Here is a 27879-nt window from a genome sequence, read left to right on the forward strand (position 1 = left end):
ACATGAATATATCCATTTGAACTCACTGCAAGGATCTTTAGAATATAAGTGAATTTAACACTACAAAAAACCCAGTGTGCTGTAAAAATTTCAGTTACAGTGCCCTATAGTGGGATTTTGTGGCATCTACAGGGGCACAACCATGTTTTTTTATCTTGTGGTTTTGTCCAGACCACACATTTAAACCCATTTCACAGTGCAGCAAAGTTGATGCGAGTGATTAAATGTGTAATATTCACCAGCACAAACCAAAGTGGTCGCCTTCTCCTCAACCACACTGTGGTGTTTGTCCTTTAGGAGTCTTTGGAAGCACTTCCGAGCTGTGTCTCTGTGTTTGTTCCTGCTGATCTTTCCGGCCTACATGGCATACATGATCTGTCAGTTCTTCCATATGGACTTTTGGCTCTTAATCATCATCTCCTCATCAATCCTGACTTCGCTGCAGGTAACACACAGACAGAATTAAATTTTTCTTTTAGTCACTAATTATTTGAGTCTTACTCTAAATCTCAAAGAATTAAGCCTGTGGATCCTTGAGATTTGAGACGTTTAAAATTAAACCTCCAAATGTCTTGTCTTAGGTCCTCGGTACTCTGCTGATATACATTCTTTTTATGGTGGAGGAGTTTCGTAAAGCTCCAGTGGAAAACATGGATGAAGTCATTTACTGCGTCAACGGAACTTACAGATTGCTGGAGTTCATGGTGAGCATCAGCATGCACGCACGCATACCTCCAGCTGTCAATCGTCACATATGGGGCTTTTTGTTTGCTTTAGGTTTTGGTTTACCATAATTTCCAGACTATTGAGCGCACCTGAATATAAGCCGCACCCACCAATTTTAAAAGGAAAAAAAAAATTCTATATATATCGGCTGCACTTGTCTATAATCCAGAGTTGTCCATGTTGTAACATTAGATATTTACACAGAAAGATGTTAGAATGATTTTTTAAAATGCTTTTTTTCTGAAGGTGTTAATGTGTAAATATTGACAAGCACGGCATCCAGCACGTGCATGATGTCATGCAGCGTCTCCGCAAAAACAAAGTAACTTTAACTTTTTTTTTCCTTTGTGGATCACGAGATAATTTCAATCGGGTGCAGCCAGAATCGCCTGGTACCTGTGGTAAATGAGAGGCTGTGACTCTTTCAACTTGTGCCACAAAGACAGAGACCCGGTGGGGGGAGGAGAAGGCTGCGCTGACTGATTTGGCGGAGCAGCTGTGGCACAAACTGTCTGTGTCACAGAGGGACTTTTCTTCAGCCACGACAAGGAATTAAAGTATTTTCAGGTGTCATTTTCCAAAATCAGGAGGCTTTATGTGGATAATTTTTCTTCAGGATGTGATGATGAATCCACTGAAACGAACAGGTAAGACTTTATATTTACTCTGTGTGTGAATTTACTCTGCATGAGGACCGCAGCTTTCAGCCAATCAATGGACAGCATTAATTGACGTTTTTTGACTTATGAGAAAGCCTGTAAAAATCCATAAATTAGCTGCATCATTGTTTAATCATTTGTTTAAATGTGCCTAACCAAACACATGATGTCTCGAGGGATCTCAGTGTTGCTACACCCAGTAATCCCACAGCGTTTGTGTGTCATGTTCTTTCCTCCGCCAGGTTGCTGTGTGTGTGGTGTGCTATGGTGTCTCTGAGACTGTGTTTGGCGAGTGGAGTGTGATGGGCAGCACCATCATCCTTGTCCACTCGTACTACAACGTCTGGCTCAGAGCCCAGCTGGGCTGGCAGAGCTTCCTGCTCAGGAGAGACGCTGTAAACAAGATTAAGAGCCTCCCGACGGCGAGCAGCGCACAGCTGGAACAGTACAATGACATCTGTGCCATCTGCTACCAGGTTTGTGTGGACATTTGTGCACGATTTTCTGGAGAGGGCGCACGAGCGTGTTTGTGATGGCGATCTGTATTAGCAAATTTTGGCAGTTTGTCCTCTTAATTATTGTAAGAATTAAATTTAGGGTTCAAATTAATACCAGGATAATATGAGCATTGCAGTAACCTTTCTACAACTGACAAATGTTGAAGAAAGCATTGTAACAGAAGGGTGTTTGTGTTTTTTCCAGGACATGAGTAGTGCCGTGATTACTCCATGCAGTCATTTCTTCCACGCTGGCTGTCTGAAGAAATGGCTTTATGTGCAGGAGACATGCCCTCTCTGTCACTCACAGCTCAAGAGCCAATCAACAGCTACCGCTGTCTCTGCCCAAGATGCCTCTGTGGCCAATCAGAACCTGGCAGGGCAGGAAGAGCCCTCAGCCCAGAAGATGGAGGAAGATGGCACTCCTTTGGATGACAGGAAGGAAGAGGCAACAGAAAAGCAGGATGGAGCAAATCCAGTCACAGTTCCATCATCACCATCATCCTCTGACCCCTCCCTAAAAACTGACTCTGTACAGAGCCAGTCACTGCCAGGTTCTCCCTCATCATCTGAGACGTGGGACATGACTCCCTCCAATCAATCTCTTTCCTCCCCCTCTCCCCCATCCTCCCTCTCTAATCTCTCATTCTTGCACACGACACCTGTTGAGCATCAGCCCACCTTTCAGCTAAACCCTGTCTCACAATCGGACGTCAAGGAGTCCTCTAACCCGACTGCCAATCCATCAGCACAGCCCGAGGTGCCCGCCTCACCCCACTGAGTGACAGTCCTGCACGCCGTGCCACCTCTGAGCCCCATTACGTCACGTGCATGCACATTATGAACACAATCTGAATCCTCCACAGCCTTCCTCCTGTCCTCACATTAGTCCAGCTGTTTGCTTTCCCATCATGTTTTAAATTTGATTCCAAAGCCTTTCATATCCTCTGTTGGAGAGAAAAATGAGGAAAAACTATCTTGTCACAGTTTTCCTTCACTCAGCGTTGGTCAGAATGTACAGATGAGCTACATCTTTCCAAAGTGTTGCCATTTTGGAGACAGTTGTCATAGAAGCGTTTCTAATCTAATTGCGTTTCCATGACGTGCTTACGTCTCATGCCAGCAATGATTTCTTAACTTTTTCCATGTGCTGGAGTTCTTGTTTTGGATTTACAACATCACAGCCACATGTATTTTTGAAACGCTGGGAGTTCTAAATCGTGTGTGTGTGTGTGTGTGTGTGTGCAGACCCCTCCTAGGTGTCAGTGCTGATTGTTGCAGTTTGACATTTTTAACCTTTGTCATGTTGTGATGTTTTAGTCCCAGACATTTCATGTTGTGTCTCTGTGTGGCTCCCCTCACTGTCTTCAACATTTCACTTTTTCTTTCTTGTCTTTCATGTGTCATGATTGCTGTGGGATGGGTTGCGAACCCTTCAGACTATCGCTAACTAATGGCTGCATTTTAAACAGTGACTAAACATTTCAATAAGCTGCAGTTTTTTATTTTTTTTAATAATTACTTGTTTTTCTGCTGTTCACAGTAACAATGGGTAAATTAAGAATTACATTTTTTTTCTTTGAGAAGTGACGTGACCTGTAACCTCATCAAATGTTGCAATGCCAACAAATCAGTGCATTGATGTGAAAAATCTAATTTTTGTCTCTTACACTGCTTTAATGAGTTCCAGTTGTTTGGCTGGTCCCAGCAAAAAAACAAAACTAGTACTCATGTTTGCCAAACCCTTATATTGCTAATAGTTTTGAGTCTTTATTTCCCTCCTTCTTTAAAGTGTCTGTTTGATTGGACAGCACACAGTCACCACAGTCAGTTTGTGTGGCAGCATTGTGAGAAATCAGAGCGCATGTTGGACCGCAGGGACAGCAAGGACTCCAGCTCCATCATCATCACATTTACAGCATACGTAGTTCATAGCCTCATTCTTGCTCAGCCGAAGTCGTCCTCACTGCAGTCACGTCATAATGACACATGCTGTTTTCATCTGTCCCTGAAACATTTAACTACCAGCAGATTGAGCCATTTCCTACCATAAAGTTGGATTTCTTTTCTCCACACGTGAGAGCATCTCACATCATAGGGAGAAAAATGAACTTATGTCATGATGCACGCTGCCACTGTTACCATAGCATCCATTTGTTGATCCTTACTGAGCTTGAACCTCACAACTAACGTTTTTCTGCCATGACTTTTTTTTTTTAAGGTTGCATTTGCACTTAGGTCATTTATACTAGCAATGCTCCAAAGCTTTTCTGTGGCCGTTGGTAACCAAATACCATCTGATGTGTTTGTGTAGAAAGAACCAGAACCAGCTTTGTGTGTGTGAGTGTGTGTGTGTGCATATGTGTTACTGTAATACACATACTATAAACCAGGAGAGTGTTAATGTGTAAATTAGGTCAGGGCTTGATTTCTCCAAAACACCCTCACAGTTGGAGGTTCTTCATGAACAAAGACAGACTTTGAGCAGCTTTTGGGAAATCAAACCCGCTGATCCACAGGACCAGCTAGTGTTGGTGCTTTTCAGGTCTGTATGATGTGTCTTCACGCTGGCGTGATCGCTCCAGTGCACTTTACTGTTAGGAGTGGGATCAGTGTGACACAGACGGAGCTGAGGCACACCAGTTACCCCTCAGCAGTGTTACTCTATTCCTGAAGGTTTTTGGTTAAGAATTCCTTTTATTATGTTAACATTCAAGCATTGGCTGCAGGGCTGAGAATGAATACATGATCAGTGTAGGATCAAACCCGGCTGATGCCGTTTCACTTTATTTTTTTTATTATTTTTTTTTTTTGTCTTTTCCCTTTTTTCCTCTTAATGGATAAAATGTAGTTTGGTGTATTTTGCACATTTGGAGAGGTACACTCTTGTTCTTGAATGGCTTATCTGCTCCATTCCATAGTTATTAATTTAGAGCACATCGTTCCAAATGGTTATTTAAAAATAAAAGATTTTGAAGGCTTCACTAACATTTTTTTTTTTCCCTCCCTCAGTTGGTTTCTAGGCAGGCGAGTCAGCTGTAAGAGGAAATGCTCCTCTGCACAATGTCTTTCAGTGGCAACTGTAATGATGTTGCTTCAGAAGTTGTTTTGCAGTATTAAAAAAAAATTCTCAGGCAGCAAATTGAACCATCTGTTGATTCTGTTGCAATATTTAGCTGTAACTTTTTTTTTTTTTTAATTCTCTAAATCCTGGCACAGTTTTTAGGTTCAAATCCAAAAACTTAATCTCAGTTTGGTTATTTGACCAAATATCCTGTTCAGATAATGGTCATTGGTGTTGGGAGGGCTCAGGCTGCCGTTTTTGGACAGGCAGCCAAACATTTAAATATTTTGTTTCAGATGTCCATAAGTAGTTGGACAGTTAATTTTGCCTCTACACCACCACAGTGAACCTGAAATCAAACAAAATGTGCTTGTAATGTAAACTTTCAATTAGAGCTGTAACTTTTTTTTTTGCATTAACCATTTAGGAATTAGTTACTTGTGTACATAATGTCTGTTTTCAGAGCCCATGAACAATTGTTTTTTTTTTTTTTAAACACAAATCACTTTAACAGACTGCTTTCTTAAGTATACTGAAGTAGAGGTACAATGTATACAATTGACAATTCCTAACTGGGTCAGAATAGTTTTGTATTTTTCTTTCTTTCTAACAGCCGGTATATGTTTATCATACTGTTGCTGCTGATTGATGTCATTTGCATTTTACCTCAAAGGGGCTAATTCTGGTCAGTCTTTTCCTAATTTTTAGTTTTTCAAATTAAGAGCCTGCTCTGTAAAACCTGGATATGAGTACTGGATGTTGATTAAATGCTCCATGATTTTGGACTCTATTCCTGGCGATTGATTGCCACAGTTGTATTACAAAAGCTGAATGTCTCAAATAAAATTAATCATCTGCTCCGGCGTCAAACCGGACCTCATGTTGGTTATTTGATTTGTTTAGTTGTGGTCATGCGTTTATGCAGTAGTTAAGTGTTTTTGTTTTAAGTGAGTCAATTCAATGGAAAAGTTAGAAGAAACTCATGGATGAGTAGACTTTTAAAAGTAAATTCTGTATCATTTTGGTAAAATACTGGAAGCTGTGGTTGCCACAAATATGGTCATGGTATATATATTGAGGTATGCTTTTTTCATTTGGTAACCATACTACTGTGTAAAAAGGAACAGGGGAGTTGATGGTCTAGTGGTTAAGGTGATGGGCTTGAGTCCAGAAGATCATGGGTTCAAATCCCTGCCTGACTGGAAAATCACTAAGGGCCCTTGGGCAAGGCCTTTAATCCCCTATTGCTCCCGGTGTGTAGTGAGCGCCTTGTATGGCAGCACCCTGACATCGGGGTGAATGTGAGGCATAATTGTAAAGCACTTTGAGCATCTGATGCAGATGGAAAAGCGCTATATAAATGCAGTCCATTTCCATTTACCATTTAACAGGGTTCACCTATTATCCTGCTTTGGCATCAGTTGGTGAGGTGAGGCATGATTTTTGGTTGGCTCAAAGCTTCTTTCTTCTTTCCTTCTTTCTCTCTCCAGAAAGGCTTTTTAGTTAGTTTGCTACTGTACAACTATCTTTCACATTTTGATGTAAGTGGTATAAATGTTGGCTACAGATTTAAAAAGCTGATGTATTGGCACTGTTGTGCAAACAGTAAAACAGGATCTCCACCAGCTGAAGGAGGGGTGAAAGGTCAGTTTTTATTTATTTATTTAAAGTTAACATACAATAGTGTTCAGAATAATAGTAGTGCTATGTGACTAAAAAGATTAATCCAGGTTTTGAGTATATTTCTTATTGTTACATGGGAAACAAGGTACCAGTAGATTCTCACAAATCCAACAAGACCAAGCATTCATGATATGCACACTCTTAAGGCTATGAAATTGGGCTATTAGTAAAAAAAAGTAGAAAAGGGGGTGTTCACAATAATAGTAGCATCTGCTGTTGATGCTACAAACTCAAAACTATTATGTTCAAACTGCTTTTTTATCAATCCTGTGAATCACTAAACTAGTATTTAGTTGTATAACCACAGTTTTTCATTATTTCTTCACATCTGCGAGGCATTAATTTTGTTGTTTTGGAACCAAGATATTGCTCGTTTACTAGTGTGCTTGGGGTCATTGTCTTGTTGAAACACCCATTTCAAGGGCATGTCCTCTTCAGCATGAGGCAACATGACCTCTTCAAGTATTCTGACATATCCAAACTGATCCATGATACCTGGTATGCGATATATAGGGCCAACACCATAGTAGGAGAAACATGCCCATATCATGATGCTTGCACCACCATGCTTCACTGTCTTCACTGTGAATTGTGGCTTGAATTCAGAGTTTGGGGGTCGTCTCACAAACTGCGGCCCTTGGACCCAAAAAGAACAATTTTACTCTCATCAGTCCACAAAATATTCCTCCATTTCTCTTTAGGCCAGTTGATATGTTCTTTGGCAAATTGTAACCTCTTCTGCACGTCTTTTATTTAACAGAGGGACTTTGTGGGGGATTCTTGCAAATAAATTAGCTTCACACAGGCATCTTCTGTCACAGGACTTACAGGTAACTCCAGACTGTCTTTGATCATCCTGGAGCTGATGGTTGTTTTCCATTTTCTTCCACATGTCTTTTTTTTTTTGTCCATTTTAAAGCAGTAGAGATCATTGTAGATGAACAGCCTATAGTTTTTTGCACCCGCGTATAAGTTTTCCCCTCTCCAATCAACATTTTAATCAAACTATGCTGTTCTTCTGAACAATGTCTTGAACGTACCATTTTCCTCAGGCTTTCAAAGAGAAAAGCATTTTCAACAGGTGCTGGCTTCATCCTTAAATAGGGGACACCTGATTCACACCTGTTTGTTCCACAAAATTGACGAACTCACTGACTGAATGCCACACTACTATTATTGTGAACACCCCCTTTTCTACTTTTTTTTTTTTTTTTACTAATAGCCCAATTTCATAGCCTTAAGAGTGTGCATATCATGAATGCTTGGTCTTGTTGGATTTGTGAGAATCTACTGAATCTACTGGTACCTTGTTTCCCATGTAACAATAAGAAATATACTCAAAACCTGGATTCATCTTTTTAGTCACATGGCACTACTATTATTCTGAACACTACTGTAAACCTAAGCAAAAGTCTTGGCTGCAACTAGATCTAGGCTTTGGAATTAAAATAAACTGAACCAAGTAGATGGAAGTTCAAACACACCATCTCCAGGCTTAGACATTATTGTGTTTTTACAAACTGGATGAGTCGGACTCATACCTCTATCTATTTGTACGAGGCCAAACATGAGCTCATCCAACGCTAGTGGTTGTCAGAGAAGATCAGAGTTTGATTTATGAGATTTCTTCCAGTCGTTCGTGCTCGTGTTTAGGTGAGTTGGACACTAGATGGCGCCATCGTGTCGTGTTCATTGTCATTGAGACTTGACGGTGCTGCTGGAGAAGCTTTTTCTGCGGCCACCTACTGTAGACCCCGTGCACAGCACGGAGCCCTGTGCACGTTAGTGTCTGATATTTAGGTTTTCCTTTGTGCTGTGCTCGTCCCCCCATATTTCAGTCCCATGTGCCTTGAATTTTAGTCATAACTAAAATTCCAGTAGAAAAATTACTTCATTTGTTGATCAACTTTTAAAAGACATTTCATGCGAGTGTTGGTGTTATAATCTGATCTCTTTGGGGGGGGGGGGGGGTCACATCGTTCATTTTTATTATCATAATTTTTTATTATGAACCATCAAAAAATAAATTCCACAGTTCTTTGTCTCTGATTATGAACAAAGTAAGCCTGTAAAATGCTGTTTTTGTATGGTGGCCCACAGATGTTACAACACTTTCAAATAAGACAACATGAGCACATACAAAAAAAAAAAAAAAAAACCTAACAAATACAAAACACCCCACCTGTGTCAATCCAGAAACTGGTAGTTGCATCAAAATCATCTTGCAGACTGAGACAACACAAGTACCCTACCGGTAACTTACACCAATAAATGTAATCATCAGCACATGCAAGAATTTAATTGGATGGAGTTTGCTGCAGCTTTACATAACACATGCAAAAATAGATACTGCACATGCAATATACTGCAAACGACAACACAATGGGCGTAATAACACATAAGAGGTTTCTTTTGCTAATAGGCTGTTCAGCACATCACAAATAAAATGCTAAAACATGAAAATACAGTTTCCTTAAGAGTAAAATCAATATTCCATAATCCCTTGCAGGCCAGAGAGGTGCTGCAGTCAAAACAACACGGAGAAACCATATGATAACAATTGCAAATGAACATTCTACTAACAAAATGTACATTTTTATGCCTTTCATCACGTTAAGAGACTGCATGCATGAGACTCCTGAACACTTGCTCAAACATAAGGTCTGCTACCTTCAACCTGCGTGGAACTTCATGAATGCAAACCAAATTTCACATAGCTTATATATATATGTTACTGTGGAACAAAGTGCTGTAAAGGACCATAAGCAGGGCGTTAAAGAGCAAACTTCACTTTCCCACAGAATGACATGAACAGAAAGCGATGGCAGCTCACAGCGATTCCCAATGTAAGTAACGGAGAAATCACTTGCGATTCTCATGTGTTTACATAAAACAAACACAATAACATCTAAAAACCCAGATAATATATTCACAAGAGTTTTAGCCACAATATACAAAGAGTTTTACCTTGCGATGTTAATGCCATTGTCTGTGTGCAGTGGTTAAATTGTAGCGTTATCTGAGCGTCTGATTGCAGTTCTGAATGTTGTTGACATTTGACTGTGCAGCCATTTCTCTGAGGTTTTGTAAGATTAAAAACCTCACTATAGGGAGAATAGCCCAGAGTGCTGAAAAGCACTGAATGGGCTGTCAGTGAAAGAGTTCTGGGCCAAAAACTTTGTGTTGCTATATTGTTGTGTTGTGGAGCTTTGCAGCACATCTGTTTTTGTATGTGTTGTGTGAATTTCCAGCAGACATGTTATGAAATTAAATGTTTGCACATGCTGTAAGACTTATATGTGTGTTCTGTATCCAAGGATTTTCTCAGTTTGCAAGATGTTTTTGATGCAGCTACCTGTTGTTGAATTAAAGCAAGTTTTTTTTCTCTCTTTTTTTTTTTTGGTATTTTTTGCATTCTTTCTACATTTGCTAGTGTTACTTTGATTTTGTGTTGTGATATTTTACCACCACTATTCCATATCAAAAATCCAGCTTGCTCTGTGGGATGAAAAATAAAGGGAATCCATGTGGCCGGCAGCATCTCCTTTCCATTTAAAGTGACAGATATGAAAATACTTTAAACACCTGAAGCCAAAACATAGTGAGGAAGTTTTTCCTTACTGCTGGTGCCAATGTGCTTGCTCGGGATAAGGTCACCAACCCTTTCCGTGGAGGTCAGTTGCCCTACATGTTTTCAGTTTGCACCTGCTGCCACCTCAGCTGATTAGTCAAGTCTGGCATTTTCTAGCTCTTGATTGGCTGAACAGCCCTGACTTAATTAGCATTAAGTGGTGCAGGGAGACTGAGAAATCATGCAGGATGGGTGACCTCCAGGAGCAGGGTTGGTGACCCCTTACTTGTGCATACTGCTTTGAGGTGAGTTATGTTGTGCAAATTTTTAAGTGTCTATGTTTTGTTTTAAATTAAAGCTGCAGTGTGCTGGGTTCAGGGCTGTTTCTGTTCGTTAGTGTATAAATTACCTGCAACACTGTGTATGGACGTGTTTTCTAGAGCTTAGAATGAGTCAGTTTCTGCACTGGAGCGCCCCACCGCCACTCCCATGGAGGCCGCCATGTTGATAGAATGGCCCAAATGGGACATACTGATTCAATTGTTTTCATTTTGCAGCATTGCCAGAAGACTAAAGAAAGAAGAGGAGGGATCAGTGGTTGTGCCACCATACACAAGAGAAAACAAGGGAGCAAAAAGTGTGAGGGGAAACAAAATTGTGGCCCATGATGGCACAATTCAATCAATCTGCTCCTCACCACTAGATGGCACTAAATCCAACATGCTGTAACTTTAGGCTCTTTTTTTAAAACGACTGGTGACCTGTTAGATAGATAGATAGATAGATAGATAGATAGATAGATAAGAACTTTATTAATCCTGAAGGAAATTGCATTTGGCCTGCTGCTCATAAAACATCAATCATACAACAAATAAATAACTAAAATAGATGACAAAAATACAATAACATTACATTAAAAACAGTCAGTTGTAAAACTGACAGACTATAAAATTATACAAACATAAAAAGACACAAGACTCTCTTGCTAGATCAGAGTGTTGTGCAATCTAATGGCACGAGGCATTAGATTGCTGTTGTAAAGTATCCCACATATTCTCATGACATTTTGTATGACAGCATACGGAAAGTAGCGATTCCTGCAAATTTGCTCATGCGTGCTGTGTTTAACATTTAGAAACGCATATTAGGCCTATTGTTAAGGTTTGTGTTGAAATAACAATAATAATAAGTGTAAAATGAATTTGCGCCTTTTATCCATTGTAAAATCCATCCATCTTTTTTTCAGTGACGTCATCACACCCTCCCAAGCGACAAATACTTTTGACACACTTTTTTTTTTACACAGTACAGAAAGTAGAGGTGGACGATACCGAGAATTTTGGTCTTGATCCGATACCAAGTAAATACAAGCCCAGTATCGCAGATACCGATACTTTTTCATATTTAAGCTTCATAGATCCAAAGGATCCAAAAGACCTAGGATAGATTTTCGACAAACATTGTACGTGACAACAAAATACTTTATTATCATAATCAACATTTTTGTTTAAAAAAAAAAATCACTCAATACAACTTAAAACAAAATCTCCTGATGTAGAGGGCTGACAAACCACAATACAACAAAATTAACACACCACAACAAATACTGTAAACAGTTTCAAACTTATTCTGTTTTTCAAGTCGAACAATAAAATAATACAAAAAATAAGGAATTTCTTCCCTTCAGTGCACTTCTCTTGAGTATCGATCTTTTTACATGAGGATGTTCAATAGCAATACCAGCGTTGGTATCGATATTATCGATATTAGGATCGCTCCGCCCACCTCTAACAGAAAGTAATTTTCCCATGAAGATAACCTGATATATGAGCCTCTAAGTGATAGAAACTTTGATTTCTTGTACTTTGTAACATACTTTGATTTGAAACACATGGGTGCTTTTCATTTTGCAAGATTTTTTTTAATCATTTGATTGCTGGATTTCGTGACATATTCTGTCAAAATGTCAGCTGGCTGCATGTGCTGGTGATCGTTAATATTTCATTCATTCATTAATATTTTAAGAGAATCCATAGGATCGATGCAGACACCTGAGCCTGTCCGCACGTTTGTTTATTTGTTTGTTTGTTTAGTCTTCACGATAAACTGTCTTAAATCAGATGATCCAAACGGTGCCCCTTTGGAAGGTGCAGATGAACGCACGTGTCCACAATCCGCCCACAAGACCGTTATCGAAGCGCGCGCCGCTGGCACCTGTCAATCACTTCCACAGCCAGCCGAAGAACCCAAAAGTGTTTGACCCCTCGGACCGGAACAGATCGATACGTCGAAGCTTCTTATTCTCACTCGGACACGTGACGGAAATGTGTGTTAATCTGTGGATTTTTGTTTTGGTTCGCTCTCAGCGGCGCGGCGTGATAAATGCTTCCAAATAACAGATGGTGCAAGACGCAGAGACAAAGCAGGCAAATGTGCGCGCAATTATCCCCAATTATGTTCATTGTTATTTTCAGCTAATTATTGTTATTGTCACTTTTGTTTGTGTTTTGCGGCGCTATGGAGCTACAATAAGTAAGACTACAAAAGACAACAGAAATACACACACACACATCCCTGAAAACAGACGCTTGAACTTCATTATATATATATATATATATATATTCATTTTCATCAACCATTAAGAAACAAAAACTGTGGAACTGCGTGGCAAATCTCTCCAGTGTCCTTAAAAACTGTGCGCAACATGAACACTAGTGAGGGAAGCCATCAAAATCCCCACAGTAACTCAAAAGGATTCTGTGGCTGTGACTGGAGAACGTGTGCAGAGTCTATCTTGAGAATGTTCCACTCCAGTCACTGCCACGAACACTGGAAAAGTGATGAGAGGTGTGTTATTCTACACTCACACATTTCATTATTTTAACGTTGAGATTTTTTATTGAATTTATGTTGTACTGTGGAGATTTGTTTTCACAGTTAATTTAAATGGCAGGAATGTAGAAATTATAATGCAGAGAAGCATGAAATATTTTTAAAATATGCCAGAAAAAGTTTTAATAGGTGTGTGTGTATGTTTTGAAGTGTTGATCACAGCCCACGCATTATTATTTTTCTGTCATCCTTTGTCTAATATTTCCGTGATCTTATCTGTTTTTCTGTGCCACAAAATTTCAATCTTGAATGCCTGTTAAAAGTTCCTGCAGGCTGCTTGGAGGTTCTTTCATGAACTTTAAAACCAAACCCGTCTGCGCTGGAGGAGAACAGCGCGGGTCTGCAGAGAGAAGCAGAGAGAGAAGGGGAGCGCCGCTCCGCCGTCCTGTATGAGGCGGACCTCACTCCTCTCTCGCTTTTGTGTGGAGGCGGCTCCTCTCCTCCCTTTATGACCCCTCCCCTCCTTTCATTGCCATCATCTCCCCCTCTCCCCCACCCATCCCCGGGGGCGGGAGAAACCCTGTTTCCTTTGGGAAGCGTTTTCCTCGCGCATGGAGCGGAGAGAGGAGAGCTCGGGATCGTCCGGATCGGAGGAGCGCGCGCTGATCGGGACTCGATCGGACCCCAACACGTTCGTGGAGGAGCAGAGGCGAAGAACGACAAGAGGAAGAACCAAGTGATGACATGTGATCCCTCTTTCCGCGCTGTGCGCAACGTGCGGCTCTCCGCGAGGGACTTTTAAACACTTTTTACGCAGCGGAGCAGCGCGCGCGCGTCCCACGTCCCTGTGTTCTGGATACTTTACGATATCTCCTCTTCTTTACGCTCACTTTCTCCACTGATTATCAATTCCACGGATATCTTTTTTTTTCCTTTTAAAAAAAAGTCGGTTGCTTGATTTCCAACAAAACGCATCCACGCGTTTGTTCCTCTCCGGTGGACAAGTGCGCAGGAAGGCGGCCACTCGGAGCTGCGGGTGGACTGTTGATGTTTGGGATCCAGGAGAGCATCCAGAGGAGCGGCAGTAGCCTGAAGGAGGAGCCGCTGGGAGGCATGAACGCTGTCCGGAGCTGGATGCAGGGGGGCGGCGTGCTGGACGCCAACACCGCTGCCCAAAGGTGAGCTGCGCCCCGGTGCAGGCACGCGCATACAGTCTGTCACCAAAAAGCATTTTCTCTTCCTTTTCTCCACCGGGACCACGCTGAAGCTCTTTGGGAGATCATCTGGATTTATAAGTTTCGCTTTAGGACAACAAACATCCCTTTGCAAAACCAAAAAAAAAAAAAAAAAAAAAGCGACGTGCTGCTTGTGTGAAAATGTTTAAACACTTAATAGAAGCCCTACAAGATTTTTAGTATTATTTTACGCACAGTTTGGGTTTTGCGCGCATTTAATGAAATCGAATTTTGTTACAGTAATATAGACTCTGGCACATGTTTTTTACGTAAGAAAAAGGTTTGAAAGCTTTTTTAAATTCTTCTTCACATATTTGCAGTCAAATCTGTATTATAATTGTTCCAGTAAATCTAGATGTGCCTTTGGCACGAGAAGCAGAAACTCCAGTTGATTGTTTTCAGAAATGCAGGATTTTAAGTATTTATTAAATTAAATAAATCTGGGCTCACTGAAAGCTGGCTTTTCCTCTTCACCGATCTTTATTTATTTAATTAATTTCTCACAATTTCAAATTCAGACTGCACGATTCTAACGAGAGTTTGGTGTCCGCAGTGGAGTGGGTCTGGCCCGGGCTCACTTTGAGAAACAGCCGCCCTCCAACCTGCGGAAGTCCAACTTTTTCCACTTCGTCCTGGCTCTGTACGACCGCCAGGGTCAGCCCGTGGAGATCGAGAGGACCAACTTCGTGGGCTTCATTGAGAAAGAGAAGGTGGGATGAAAAATAAAAAATGTATTATTTGTAGATTCCGTATCCTGTTAAATAATTTTTGATATTCAGTTGTGATGCTTGATTATCAAATCTAATATCACGCTTTAAAATGTACATTATTATTATAATAAAATAATTAGACATTAGTTTAAAAACTCCAGCTCATTCGCTCCATTTGTGAATTTAGCGAATTACACACCTTCTTTGTCAGCATTTATATTGTATTATTTTGAGGTTAAATTCAGTCCCAAAGCAGCAGGAAAACCCTCCTCATTAATTAAAACACATTTTATTTAGTGGCACCATGTAGAGTTGAATTTATTCGTCCTCCACAGGCGACCAGTAATTATAAAATAGTTATATTAAAAAAAAAAAAAAAAAAAAGCCAAGAGAAACCACAGAGCTGTTCTGCATTAATAATTCACAACGATAAATCAAACCGAGATTTGAATTTGACCTAAAATATATTTTTTTTAATGACGTGTCTGGTGTGTTTATGAAGGAAACAAGTGGAGAGAAGACCAATAACGGCATTCATTACCGGCTGCAGCTCCTTTACAGTAACGGTGAGTCCCAGAAACATTAAACTTAATCCGTAGGTTTTTTCCACCTGTTTCTTTTTTTTTTTTTTTTTTGCTCAGATTTAAAGGTTTTTTGTTTGTTTGTTTGTTGTTGTTGTTGTTTTTTTTTTTGCAGTAAGGTGACACAGAAGTCCAACAGGCTGTCAGGATGCGAGTTTAATTCCGCACCCCGCTGTTTCAAATATAGTGTGATTTCACTGACTATTTATTGATCTATTATTTATTTATTTGACTAATTCGACTCGTAGCTTTGTTATCGGTTATGTCTTGATCAGAAATGTGTGTTCAGTGAGTTTGTGCGCTGTGAACTGTCACAAACTGAGCTGCAACACGCACTGGCGCGTACTCACGCACGCGGGAATGATCGTTTGCGCAGCAGCGTCAGTGATTCTTTATTAAAAAATTAAAAACATAATTCATGTGGTATTTGCTGATGTAATTTTTTCCCACATTTTGCATGATGAAGGCTTATGTAACAAACATCTGTCAGTCACGTGGACTGTAAGGAAAAATACACATGTAAAATGTGAATCCAAATTTTATTTTCTCCCTCCTTAGGCTTTAAAAAATCATTTAAAAAATGGCCTGATGAATATTTTTGAAGTGAAGATGTTAATATGATCTTATCATGTGTATTTGTCATGTTTGTTTGCTGATGATCTTGTTTACATGTAAAGGTTCAAAGTAAACCTGACACTTTAAAAATTTATTAAGTGTCTTTTATTTATGTGCAGGGCTAAGTCAGGTCAACACCTCTGTTTAGATCAGGTGTTAAATGGATTTATTTGGAATATGGAATTCCATGCCAGATGTCGAAAACAATGCATTAATGATAGAAAATTATAGGGTAATAATTAAAACCATATGCTGTCATGTTTTCTCAAATCCAAGAAAAATACTGCATCATGACTATTTCCCTTTCACATTGCAATCAAATGTTCAAAAGTCTTAAGTAAATTGTTTCTGTGCATATGTTGATTTTGTTTGTTCCTTCTTTATCACTACATCAACCAAAGATCAAGTTGGAATTTCCACATGTTCATTTTCTTTAAAAAAGTAAAAAAAAAAAACAACAAAAAAAACAAAAACAAAAAAAAAAACAACACTTTGAACAGTTTTGTCAGGTTTATTAAAGAAAACGGTAAATTCATTAATACAGTTTTCAGAAGAATAAAAAGCTGATTCATTTGTGGGCTTGCAGCCCAGTGTGTGATTAGTTTAGGTGGATTGGAAACTAAATTGTCCAGGTCTCCCTTGTAAAAGAGATCTTGATCTCAATGGGACTATAAAAGTTAATAAAAAAATACAAAAACAGCAAACAGGATGTTAATCAGTTAATAATGAACTAACTGACATTATGTGTATTATGCATTGTTTGATGTTTAGAAGCTTTTTGTGATCCTTGCTGTATTTTTGCTTTATGATTTTTGTAAAAAAAAAGGATAATGCTTAAGATTTTTTGCATAGTATTGTGTTGTAAATTTACATTTGACGTTTCAATTATATAACTACAGTATTCTTTTTAAATTAACTGTTGTGCAGTATTTGTGAGAACACAGTAAAACATTTTAAGCCACATAAGTTAAAAACACAAAGTGTAACATTGATCTCTGTGAAATAAGACGGTCACTTTCAGTCACATTTTGACAGATACATTTTGAGGATTTAATAACCTCTAAGCTTGTGAAATGGATAGTTACCTGCATTTTGTTTTTTATGATTAAAATGTGTGTGTGTGTGGGGGGGGGAATCTAATAATGTTAAACACATGTAACAATGAATAAAAATTAAATTAAATTTCAAATTATTCACTTTTATTCATTTTATTAGTTTATGGATGAATTTATAAATGAACACTTGTTGATGTAAATGTAAAAATAAACTCAATATGTCAAGTCAAAGGGAGCAATACTATGTTACACAAGCATAACTATTATGTTTTAATCAATAATGAGTGTAGAGTCCAAAAATATATTTTTGTGCATGTTTTTTTTTTTAAATTTACATTTAAATTAAGACAACACATTTTGTCTCTTACATGAGCACGTTCATCGCTTATTTTTGCAATTTCCCGTTTGCTGTGCATCCCAACAGGCATCAGAACAGAGCAAGACTTTTACGTGCGCCTCATAGACTCCATGACTAAACAGGTAAACACACACACCTGCTTGTCTCCTGTTACCATGGTAACAGTGATGCGATCAACCTGCACATATGTCTGTCTGCACATCCATGTGCATGAACGTTGTGCGAGTACAGCTCCTTGTGCTTTTTCCTGTACTTTTCTTGCTGTGATTAAAGCATCGTAGAAGCAGAAACAGTGAGGCGGTTGTGCTGCTCGCAGCAGGAAGTGGAAAGATATAACGGGACCTCTGGGATTTGGGCTGCCAAGTAGCACACATTTTGTGATCAGGTCCAATTTTTATGTTAATGTTTTTGTTTCTATGTGCTGTTAAAGAGAATGAGAGCGGTTCTTAGAATTAGAGAGACAGACAGAAAGATACGCCGAAATCTAGGAAGAAAGACAACTTTAATATTTATTTCTCAGGTAAACGACAAATGCATTTTTTTTCTGTTTTTTAATCTGGGAAAAAAAGTGGCATAGTGAGTGAGTGTGTGTGTGTGTGTGTGAGAGACTGGTGAGGAGCCCTGAACACTCACTAATGTGTCTGATATCGTTTCACACTGCTGTGTTGTGTGTCTGGTGGGCCTCAGGGAGTACGCTGTTTCCTAACAACACTGTCACAGCCAGCCACACATGCACACACGTGCATTAAACAGAAGAAGCAGTAAGTCCTGCACAGGCCCTGAGGCCCGTTGGTGCCGGTACTTATCACCGGATTCAGTAGTGTGAAGCAGATGAAAGTCTGTGACTCCCCCTGGACGGGACACTAGTCCATCACAGGTTGCATCCCCCCAGCCAAGGCTGGTACCTATTTACAGCTGGGTGGACTGGGACGATGCAGACAAAGTGTCTTGCCCAAGGACACAGGCAGGTAGCCTGGAATTGAACCCAGCTCTGTATATTGGTTGTCTAACTCTTGTCCCACCGGGTCAGTGTTCATGTTGACAAACTGCATCAGAGGAATTTACTTTCAGGCCATTAAAGAGCCACACGTTAACAAAGTTATTGTTACTGAACCGATAACTCCAAAGGTGCAGTCGTGTCACTCCGTCAGATCACAGAGTCGGTTCTGATTGGCTGCGAGACCATGTAGGAACACCAGGAGTTGCACACATATTTCTAAATGTATAAATGGAAGTTGCATCAGTGTGAGTGTACTGAACTGTTTAAAACACTCGGACAAGTTGTGCGACCAGTTAACAGATACATGGGTCTCACAATCAGTCTTAATAAACTCTCATGTCTCAACTCACTCTCAGTGTGATCCTGTGGGTCGTAATAGACTCTCAGTGGACTCTGCATGGGGTTGCATCAATGATCGCGGGTATTATCATATTTTTCACTCGCACAATTTAGTCGCAACGCAAGCTTGGTGCAAACACAAATAACAGGGACCAGCCAAGACTTGTAAGAGTTGACAAAATGTCATGTAGGTCTTATATATGTCTCAGTCTGGTGTAAATAGGACATTAATATCAAAATCTGGTCTCAGTGGTTACTAAGAGCCTGTTAGTGGTTGACTTGGTATTTTTCCCCCAAATTATGGGAACACTTCCTTTACATGCTGTAGAAACTTGGATCTTGGAAATCATCCGATGCATAAAATTCATATTGTATGAGCAGCAGATTTTCAGATACGCAGACTGAATTATTTGTTTGGTATTTTTCTAGTGAGGTGCTGGTCTGGAGGTTAGATCGACAGCCTTGTGGCCAGAGCATCTTCAGTTCAATTCCCTTTCAGACAGGCAACTCACTGATGCCTTGTTTCCACACATTATATAGTCTGTCTGTAATATATGTGATATGCCATCTATAGTGAGAAAGAAATGTATTTCATTATGGAGTCCAAGAAGAGATGATACTTTTGTCTGTTTTTTCATCATCTAGTTATTTGGAATATGTGCACGGAACACTACGGAGACAAAAACAAGAGATGAATGAATGAATAAGTTTTATTCAGCACGCACATAAACAAAATACCAACACAAGAATCTCTTACTAACAAAACAAATTGAAAAAACAGAAGGAAATACAACAATAACTCAAACGATTTCCCAGTTGGCTGCGGCCGAAAGGGCGTGGGTTGAAGCAAAAGCTTATAAACATCCACCCCCTACACCAGTTACTATACACATTTAAATACACCCAGAACAAGGTACCAATCAGAAAAATAACGTAACTGAACAGAACAAAACAATCAGTAATATAATATGCAAATAAACAAAAAAGAACCACAAAAACAGCCTAATATAGCGTATTATAGTAAGAAATTACATTGTTTTTATAAAGTCTTTTGACACCTATCAATGTACCAGATGATTTAATACTATCAGAACAATTATTCCAGATTCTAACACCTTTTACAGAAATACAATAACTTTTAACAGTAGTTCGAATCTTTCTTCTCTCGAATATCAATGTTCCTCACAAATGATAACTGGACTCCCTCATTTTAAACAACTCCTGAACGTGTAGAGGCAAAAGTATATTTTTAACTTTGTACATGGCCTGTATCGTAAAATAATCCACCAAATTTTGAGATTTCAAAATACACAGACAAGCAAACAGTTGGTTCGTTGGTTCATAATATGTTTTTTTTTTTTTACTTATAACTCTGATAGCTTTCTTTTGTAACAGAAAAACTGGATTTGTTTTTGTTTTATGTGTCTCCCCAAACCTCAATACAACAGGTCATATATGGGACAGGTAATGAATGATACAGCGTGACCAATTAATGTTGGGGGAGAAAATATTGTGCTTTATACAAAATTGAAATAACTTTTGATGACAAATTTGCTTTGCAAAATTGAACAAATATTCACAATGTGTTAAAGTTGCTGAACTACTTTCTTTTTAATTCTCCAAATATATGGAAACAAGGCATAAAGATATGTTAAAGGAAGGTTTTTAATCCCCGAGTTGTTGCCAGTGTGCAGTTGGGAGCCTTGCATGGCAGCACACTGATGTGAGTGTGTATAGGAAGAGGTAAATGTGAAGCACTTTGAGAGCCTGCATTGGAAGGAAACGTGCTTCAGAAATGCCAATTTACATGTATTCTTTCAGTGAGAATGGATTCCAAACTTTAGCTTCTTACTAGAGACCAGAATGTTGTCAAACATATGAGGGCTGTCAATAAAGTAACGGTCCTTTTTATTTTTTTCAAAAACTATATGGATTTCATTCATATGTTTTTACGTCAGACATGCTTGAACCCTCGTGCGCATGCGTGAGTTTTTCCACGCCTGTCGGTGACGTCATTCTCCTGTGAGCACTCCTTGTGGGAGGAGTCGTCCAGCCCCTCGTCGGAATTCCTTTGTCTGAGAAGTTGCTGAGAGACTGGCGCGTTGTTTGATCAAAATTTTTTCTAAACCTGTGAGACACATCGAAGTGGACACGGTTCGAAAAATTAAGCTGGTTTTCAGTGAAAATTTTAACGTCTGATGAGAGATTTTGAGGTGAGACTGTCGCTTTAAGGACTTTTCACGGTGCGAGACGTCGCGCAGCGCTCTCAGGCGGCGTCATCAGCCTGTTCAAGCTGAAAACCTCCACATTTCAGGCTCTATTGATCCAGGACGTCGTGAGAGAACAGAGAAGTTTCAGAAGAAGTCGGTTTCAGCATTTTATCCAGATATTCCACTGTTAAAGGAGATTTTTTTAATGAAAGACGTGCGGACGGGTCCGCGCGTCGGGACGCAGCCGCCGCGACGCTCCGCCACAGGAAAAACACCTCTGTTGAAAGCCTTAAGGACAAGTTGGAACATGTCCTGCCTGTTAAACAATTTCTCATATACTCACTCCACTGAAAGCCATCAAAAGCCGCCTGGATTTTACAAATGGTTATCAACACGGAGGTGTTTTTCCTGTGCCGCCGCACCGCGTCGGCTGCGTCCTGACGCGCGGATCCGTCCGCACGTCTTTCATTAAAAAAATCTCCTTTAACAGTGGAATATCCGGATAAAATGCTGAAACCGACTTCTTCTGAAACTTCTCTGTTCTCTCACGACGTCCTGGATCAATAGAGCCTGAAATGTGGAGGTTTTCAGCTTGAACAGGCTGATGACGCCGCCTGAGAGCGCTGCGCGACGTCTCGCACCGTGAAAAGTCCTTAAAGCGACAGAATCACCTCAAAATCTCTCATCAGCCGTTAAAATTTTCACTGAAAACCAGCTTAATTTTTCGAACCGTGTCCACTTCGATGTGTCTCACAGGTTTAGAAAAAATTTTGATCAAACAACGCGCCAGTCTCTCAGCAACTTCTCAGACAAAGGAATTCCGACGAGGGGCTGGATGACTCCTCCCACAAGGAGTGCTCACAGGCGAATGACGTCACCGACAGGCGTGGAAAAACTCACGCATGCGCACGAGGGTTCAAGCATGTCTGACGTAAAAACATATGAATGACATCCATATAGTTTTTGAAAAAAATAAAAAGGACCGTTACTTTATTGACAGCCCTCGTATAATTAGTATTTAAGTGATTTTGTCATTTTTTTCAGACTTTGTCACCAATGATTTACAGTCTGTGACTGACTGAATCTGGAACCCAGCGACAACCTCAGACCCCAGGATTTGATCCTAGTGATGCTCTGCCATCTTTAGTTCTTGTTGTCAGGCTATTTTACGTTTAGTAACTGACACCACGCTCAGTTGGGTTCAGGGCTTGTCACTGACGTTTCTAACATGCTTCTCATCACTGTCCATCTACACTGCTGATACGTGAGCAATAACATCACTTCAACAGTTCATGCTGCTTTTGTCAGCTGTCAGCACCATCAATAAATAGTGAGAAACCAGTGCCATAAACTGGTGCCATATGTCCTCAGCTCCACCACGTTATGGAATTACACTAGTAGTTGCCATCCAAGACCCAAGGTGGCTCTGTGGTGTTGTAGATGTGGTGAAGTGTGACACCAGAATGAAAAATAATGTCTCCAAGAAAAAATGGGAATATACTGTGCAAAAGGCAGATTAAAAGAATAAAAGTTTCTAAGTTTTATTCATGCAAAAAAAGAGATCAAGAGATCTTTTTCATTACTTTTGATTGACCAGCAAGTTCTAATAATAATAATAATAATAATGTTTAAAGATTCACTTTTAAAGATTCATTGGAAGTAGGCTTTCTAATGTCAACAGGTAAATTGTTCCACAAAGTAGGGGCATGGGAGGCAAAGGCTCTTTGGCCTGCTGACTTCTTTTTAACCCTGGGGGTACAGTCATCCTGTGACCGTAGGGTACGGGAAGGCACATAAGGCTTAGCAAGTTCATCAAGATAGGCAGGTGGATGACCACAGAGCCTCGTATGTTAAAAATAAGAAATTAAATTCTGCTCTTGCAGTCACAGGGAGCCAGTGAAGGGTAGTGAGAACAGGAGTGATGTGGCCAAATCTCCTGGTTTTAGTCAAAATCCTTGCAGCCGTATTCTGTAGGAACAATAGATGTGTTATTCTCTTCAGTGGAAATCTGGAAAATAAAACAAAAGAAGACACAAACATGCTAATCAAAAATTCTTTATTGTGTTATTATAATTTAATTTAACATGTTTACATCTAATTTTTACATCATCCGAGCAGACAAAAACCTTATGATCCCCCAGAGATCTTTGCCACCCCCCAAGTGTGACTCAAACCCCAGGTTGGGAGCCAGAGCCCAAAACTGTTGTGACCTGGAGAAGGTGCTCGCTCTACGGAATGCTGATTTAGTTTGTCGTGCTTTGACTATTGCTCCACTGGGTTCATATAACTGATTCTGTTTATTCTGCAGAATATTCTTACTTAGCCGACAGGATATGAAAAGCCTGTACTTCAATGTTTTGCACCTAAATGTTTCACTTTCATGTTCACCTATTTTTGTATGTGCACAGAGAAGGCCAGAAACTACTTTGTTAACAGGAGGTGGAGAGCGCCTCCTGGCTTTCAGAAGTGCTTACACGTTGTCACGGAGCGAGGCGTTGATCTGGATTCTGTCCCGGAGAATAAAGCTTCTGTCACCGTGGCCCTGATGCCTCGCTATCTCGTTACGTTAACGCAGGAGGAAGTGTGTTTCCCAACTTAACAGCTCCTTGTTTACACGTCGCTCGTCATACGACTTCAAAAACGGAGGAGAGAACGGTAGAGATGCTGCTGTACAAAAAGGCTTGGTGAGGCAGAGAGAGAGAGGGAGAGGGAGGAGATGGAGGAGGAAGAGGCAGATGAAAGAGGAGAGCAGAGAGGTGACAGAATCCCGGTTGACGGTGGAGCCGTGATGGTAGAGACAGTTATGCACTTACAGAAGAACCTGCAAAATGTGGATTGAAAATTATGAGCAAACTGCTGTTTGCACTTTTTGTACACAGATTCTGAGATGGTTCTGGTTGACAAGCAGGGCTTTTGTTCAGTAAACCTTTCCCTTGACTATCAATTTGTTATTTTAGATAATATCCCCCCCCCCCCCACACACACAAGTCCAGATGATGGAAGAACAATGTAAAGTGCATACTGCGACCCAAATTTGGCACAGATGAAGATGGGTCAGGCCAGCATGAATTCAGGTTAGGTGGGGGAACAAGTGCTGGCGCTGCAGCATCCGCCACCTCATTTAACTTTTGCGCGCTGACTGATAATCAACTATTTCTGCTGTGGGCTGCAAGCGTGGCTTTATCCTGGAGAAGTTACTGGTTATCTCAGCAGTGAAGCACATTTTCATGTGTTTCTTTTACTTCCAGAGACATTGACTTGCTTGAGCTGTGCATTTCTTGATCTCTGGGTCGTCGGCCTTTGAGATCGAGAAATGCACAGGAAGATCTCATGGGGTCATTTGGTGATTGGGCAGAAGTGTTTTGTGATGCTGATACCTTTGCACAAGAATGAAGGTCCATGTATTTAGGGTCCTTGGTGCTTCCTGTCTTACTGTACTGTATGGTGGTTGTGTGGACTTGGACGCTAAAGTGATGACTGGATGACTGGTACCACATCACTTCAGAGGATTCTTGGGTATCGCTGGAATGACTTTCTCTCAAATATATAGTTACTTCAGGAAACTAAATCACAATTCATTCATTTTCTGCTGCTTATCTGCATCTGGGTCATGGTGGCAGCAGACCAAGCAGCTCATCCCACACTTCCCTCTCCTCAGCCAAGACCTCTAACTCTTCCAGGGGGATCAAAGGTGTTCCCAAGCCATCTGGGAAATATGATCCCTCCAGTATGTCCTGGGTCTTCCCAGGGGCCTCCTCCTAGTTACACGTCCTTGGAAGACCTCCCTAGGGAGACCACCAAGGGGCATCTTCACCAGATGGCCAAAACCACCTCAGCTGGCTCCTTTGGACGTGAAGAAGTAGCGGCTCTACCCTGACTCTCTCCTGGATAGTCAACTTTCTCACCCTGTCCAGGAGTGTAAGCTGGGCAGTGGACAGGAGCAAAGGCCCACACAGAACTTTATTAATCCTGACGGAAATTTCTTACGTTATAGCTGTACAAGTGAAAAAAGATGCAAGTGGACACGAGGAGCAGCATATAAGAAAAATAACCATGTGTGAAGAAAATAAAAAGATAAACATCCAAATAAGGTGAATTAAAAGAAAAACCTCTTGAGCACTGATCTTGAATTCTTGCACCTAATAGTGTTGATAATATTGTACATAGAAATGATTTCTTGCACATTCTGAGAATGGAAGAGTTCCTGCAGACATGACCAGCTGCAGACATGTTATTATTGTTCATTTGAGTAATAAAAGGAAGTACTGATGAGATACACGCTGATGAAACCATGTGGTCGGCCATCGTGTCACAGATGATGCTCCCTCACGTTGTCTCCTCTACATATATCCAAGTAACTCTTCATTTCACACAAACTAATTCTAGTGATACCCAAGGATTCTTCTGGAGAAGAAGCACCAGGACATGTTCTGCTACCCTCACCACTACACCTCAGTCCTACATAACGACTATACATGTAAAGTTGCACCAGTCATCAAGCTCCTTAATGTCACTGTTGTCATCTGGAGCTCCATCCTCGGTATATCAACAGATATAATAAGATCAACAAAATAGGACAAAGTTCTCATCATAATGTTGAGACTGGGTTTGTGATGTGAGGTCTCAAGATGTGAGCAGGTCCAGAACGGGACTTCCTCTTAGTCCTCAGACTTTGGAGGCATCAGAGCACCTTTACTGTGATACTGTGGCCATGTGGTGTCTTTCTCGGGGTTTGATCCAGCACCCCGATGCTTTATGTTGATTACCACAGGTACTAGAAAAGCTCACCTAGCAGCGATATATAGATGATTAAATTGAGGAGGTGGGGATGGACTGGTTGTCTGGCCGGGTGATTGGCATCCAGGACTGAAGGTGGTTCTGTCGTGTGGAGGACACAACCACGCACAGCCCCAACGCGTGCTTCAAGACCCGACCTGATCTGAGCACTGTTTGTCTGCTGCAGAGTTTTAAGAGAGGTGATCTTTTTTAAAAGCAACTTTTCATACACAGATAGTGATTTTTTTTTTCCTTTCACTGTTCTGTGTGATAATAATTCATTATTGTTAATTGTAGTTTTGTTTCTATTTCAAACAGAGTTAAGTAGATTGATGTTAGTCCCAGTTCTGTTCTTAAAGATGAATGCATTTTCTTGGTCCAAGGAGGGCAGGTTATCTCGAGTATATGTGTGTTTGAGAGAGAGAGAGAGAGAGAGAGAACAAAGAGGATGAGTGCAAAAGAGAGAGAAGAACAGAGAGGATGACAGGATGTGAATTATTGTGTGTTTGGAGTTGGAGGCAAATTCAGAACCAGTTTCTTGTCCCACGCTGCACGAAGTGCAGTTGTAATCATGACATGAACTGTGGCTGAAATTCATTTTGTCCTAAATACTTGTTCTAATTTTTATATACACTCGGACATACTTTCAATTAATGAACGGAGGCTAAAAGATGCATGTTGAAATGTAACAGATTGCTTGATCCACATCAGTATTGAAGAACACCAACTATTTTAGGGTGATTCTTAGACTACGGGCACTTATTATGTCCTTTGATCATATTGTATGAAAAACAGAAAAAAGGGGAAATTTCACACTTTTATAGTTATCTTCACAATGAAAGTGTGTTAAGAAATTTGTTCTAGTAGTCTATGATGACTTTTTCACCTTTTTTCAGCATCATTATATGCAAATATTGCCGTTTTGTGCTTGTCCCACACCCAGACTTTTGATCTTCAATGATAAAAATGAATGGTAAAGAAACGTTTTTTCTAATGTTTTAAAATATCTCTGAATAAAATATCAGTAAAATAATCAAAACATAATTGGGGTATTCAGTGTCATACAACTGTTGTGATTTTTTTTTAAACAAAATGTAGTTGTCCCACACTATTGCCGTAATTTCCACCACAACACTGTAATGTCCCTAAACAGTTTGTATGAAAGATTGTTTGGGTAGTTTCTATGCAGATAAACAGTGACCTCAGAGCACATGTATATAGCGCCAAATCACAAAAAACAGTTGCCCCAAGGCGCTTTATATTGTAAGGCAATGGTGTGGTGGAAATTACATTTACAAGGCCAATAGTGCCCATAGTTAAAGAATCACCCTTTAAAATGTCTCGGGCTGGATTTATTCTTATTTTTAAAAGGGTCTTATTGTACAAAATCTGTTTTTAATCTCGTTTTCCTGTTAAATGTAGTAGTTTCACAGGAAGCATCCTTAAAATTCCATTTATAAACTGTATGACTGTGCATCTAGAAACATTTTATTAAAACCAAAATTCAAGCCTGAAACAGCCCATCTCAGACTTCTATCAAAATATGGATTCTAACTCGGACAGCCCATTACTGCTGGAATTCAAAACACAAGCACCAGTCTGCCAGTTTTTGTTGAACACTTAAAAGGTATCGCTGGGATTTCTAAACCGAGGCCAGATTTAAAGACTTTTTTGTGGTTATATCTTCAACTTTGGCAAAAACGATGGTACTCAGTCCAGTGGTGATGTATAACAGAAACACCATCACAGGCTTAACAATTATACAATGTAAGCATGTGGGGCAATCTAAAAACAGCTCAGTAAAATGCTTCTTGATGCCAATGAATAGGTGAAAATGTCTGTGGATACTTCTGGTAGCATGTAGAAAATCCCTGTGGAGGTACATATTTGCCTGTGTACCTCATAAAGACACAACAACTTAATACGTTTCTTTACATTTACTGAGGTACCTTTACCTTTGTAGAAGAA

General features: G+C 40.1%; 2 protein-coding genes and 1 long non-coding RNA gene across 4 annotated transcripts in view; 2 read left to right on the forward strand and 1 right to left on the reverse strand.

Moving 5' to 3' along the window:
- LOC117517182 (RING finger protein 145-like) overlaps positions 1-5821 on the forward strand; it is a 43763-nt gene extending 37942 nt beyond the window's left edge. The window contains exons 9-12 of the mRNA XM_034178111.1: positions 298-445; positions 582-704; positions 1628-1861; positions 2088-5821. Coding sequence (XP_034034002.1) covers positions 298-445; positions 582-704; positions 1628-1861; positions 2088-2663 — 1081 coding nt within the window. The 3' untranslated portion in view covers positions 2664-5821. The remainder of the gene's footprint in view (positions 1-297; positions 446-581; positions 705-1627; positions 1862-2087) is intronic.
- A 3625-nt stretch (positions 5822-9446) lies between these two features.
- On the reverse strand, positions 9447-19616 carry LOC117517184. The gene is made up of 3 exons (XR_004562674.1): positions 19546-19616; positions 18214-18218; positions 9447-9457 (listed from the first exon to the last, which is right to left on the reverse strand). It is a non-coding gene; the product is annotated as an uncharacterized LOC117517184 (long non-coding RNA).
- LOC117517183 (transcription factor COE1-like) overlaps positions 14080-27879 on the forward strand; it is a 284424-nt gene continuing 270624 nt past the window's right edge. For both annotated transcript variants that reach the window (XM_034178112.1, XM_034178113.1), the window contains exons 1-4: positions 14080-14210; positions 14821-14977; positions 15480-15543; positions 17653-17708. In XM_034178112.1, the coding sequence (XP_034034003.1) occupies positions 14080-14210; positions 14821-14977; positions 15480-15543; positions 17653-17708 (408 nt within the window). The remainder of the gene's footprint in view (positions 14211-14820; positions 14978-15479; positions 15544-17652; positions 17709-27879) is intronic.

The sequence above is a fragment of the Thalassophryne amazonica genome, chromosome 9 (genome assembly GCF_902500255.1).
Source record: "Thalassophryne amazonica chromosome 9, fThaAma1.1, whole genome shotgun sequence".
In the NCBI taxonomy this organism is placed as follows: Eukaryota; Metazoa; Chordata; class Actinopteri; order Batrachoidiformes; family Batrachoididae; genus Thalassophryne; species Thalassophryne amazonica.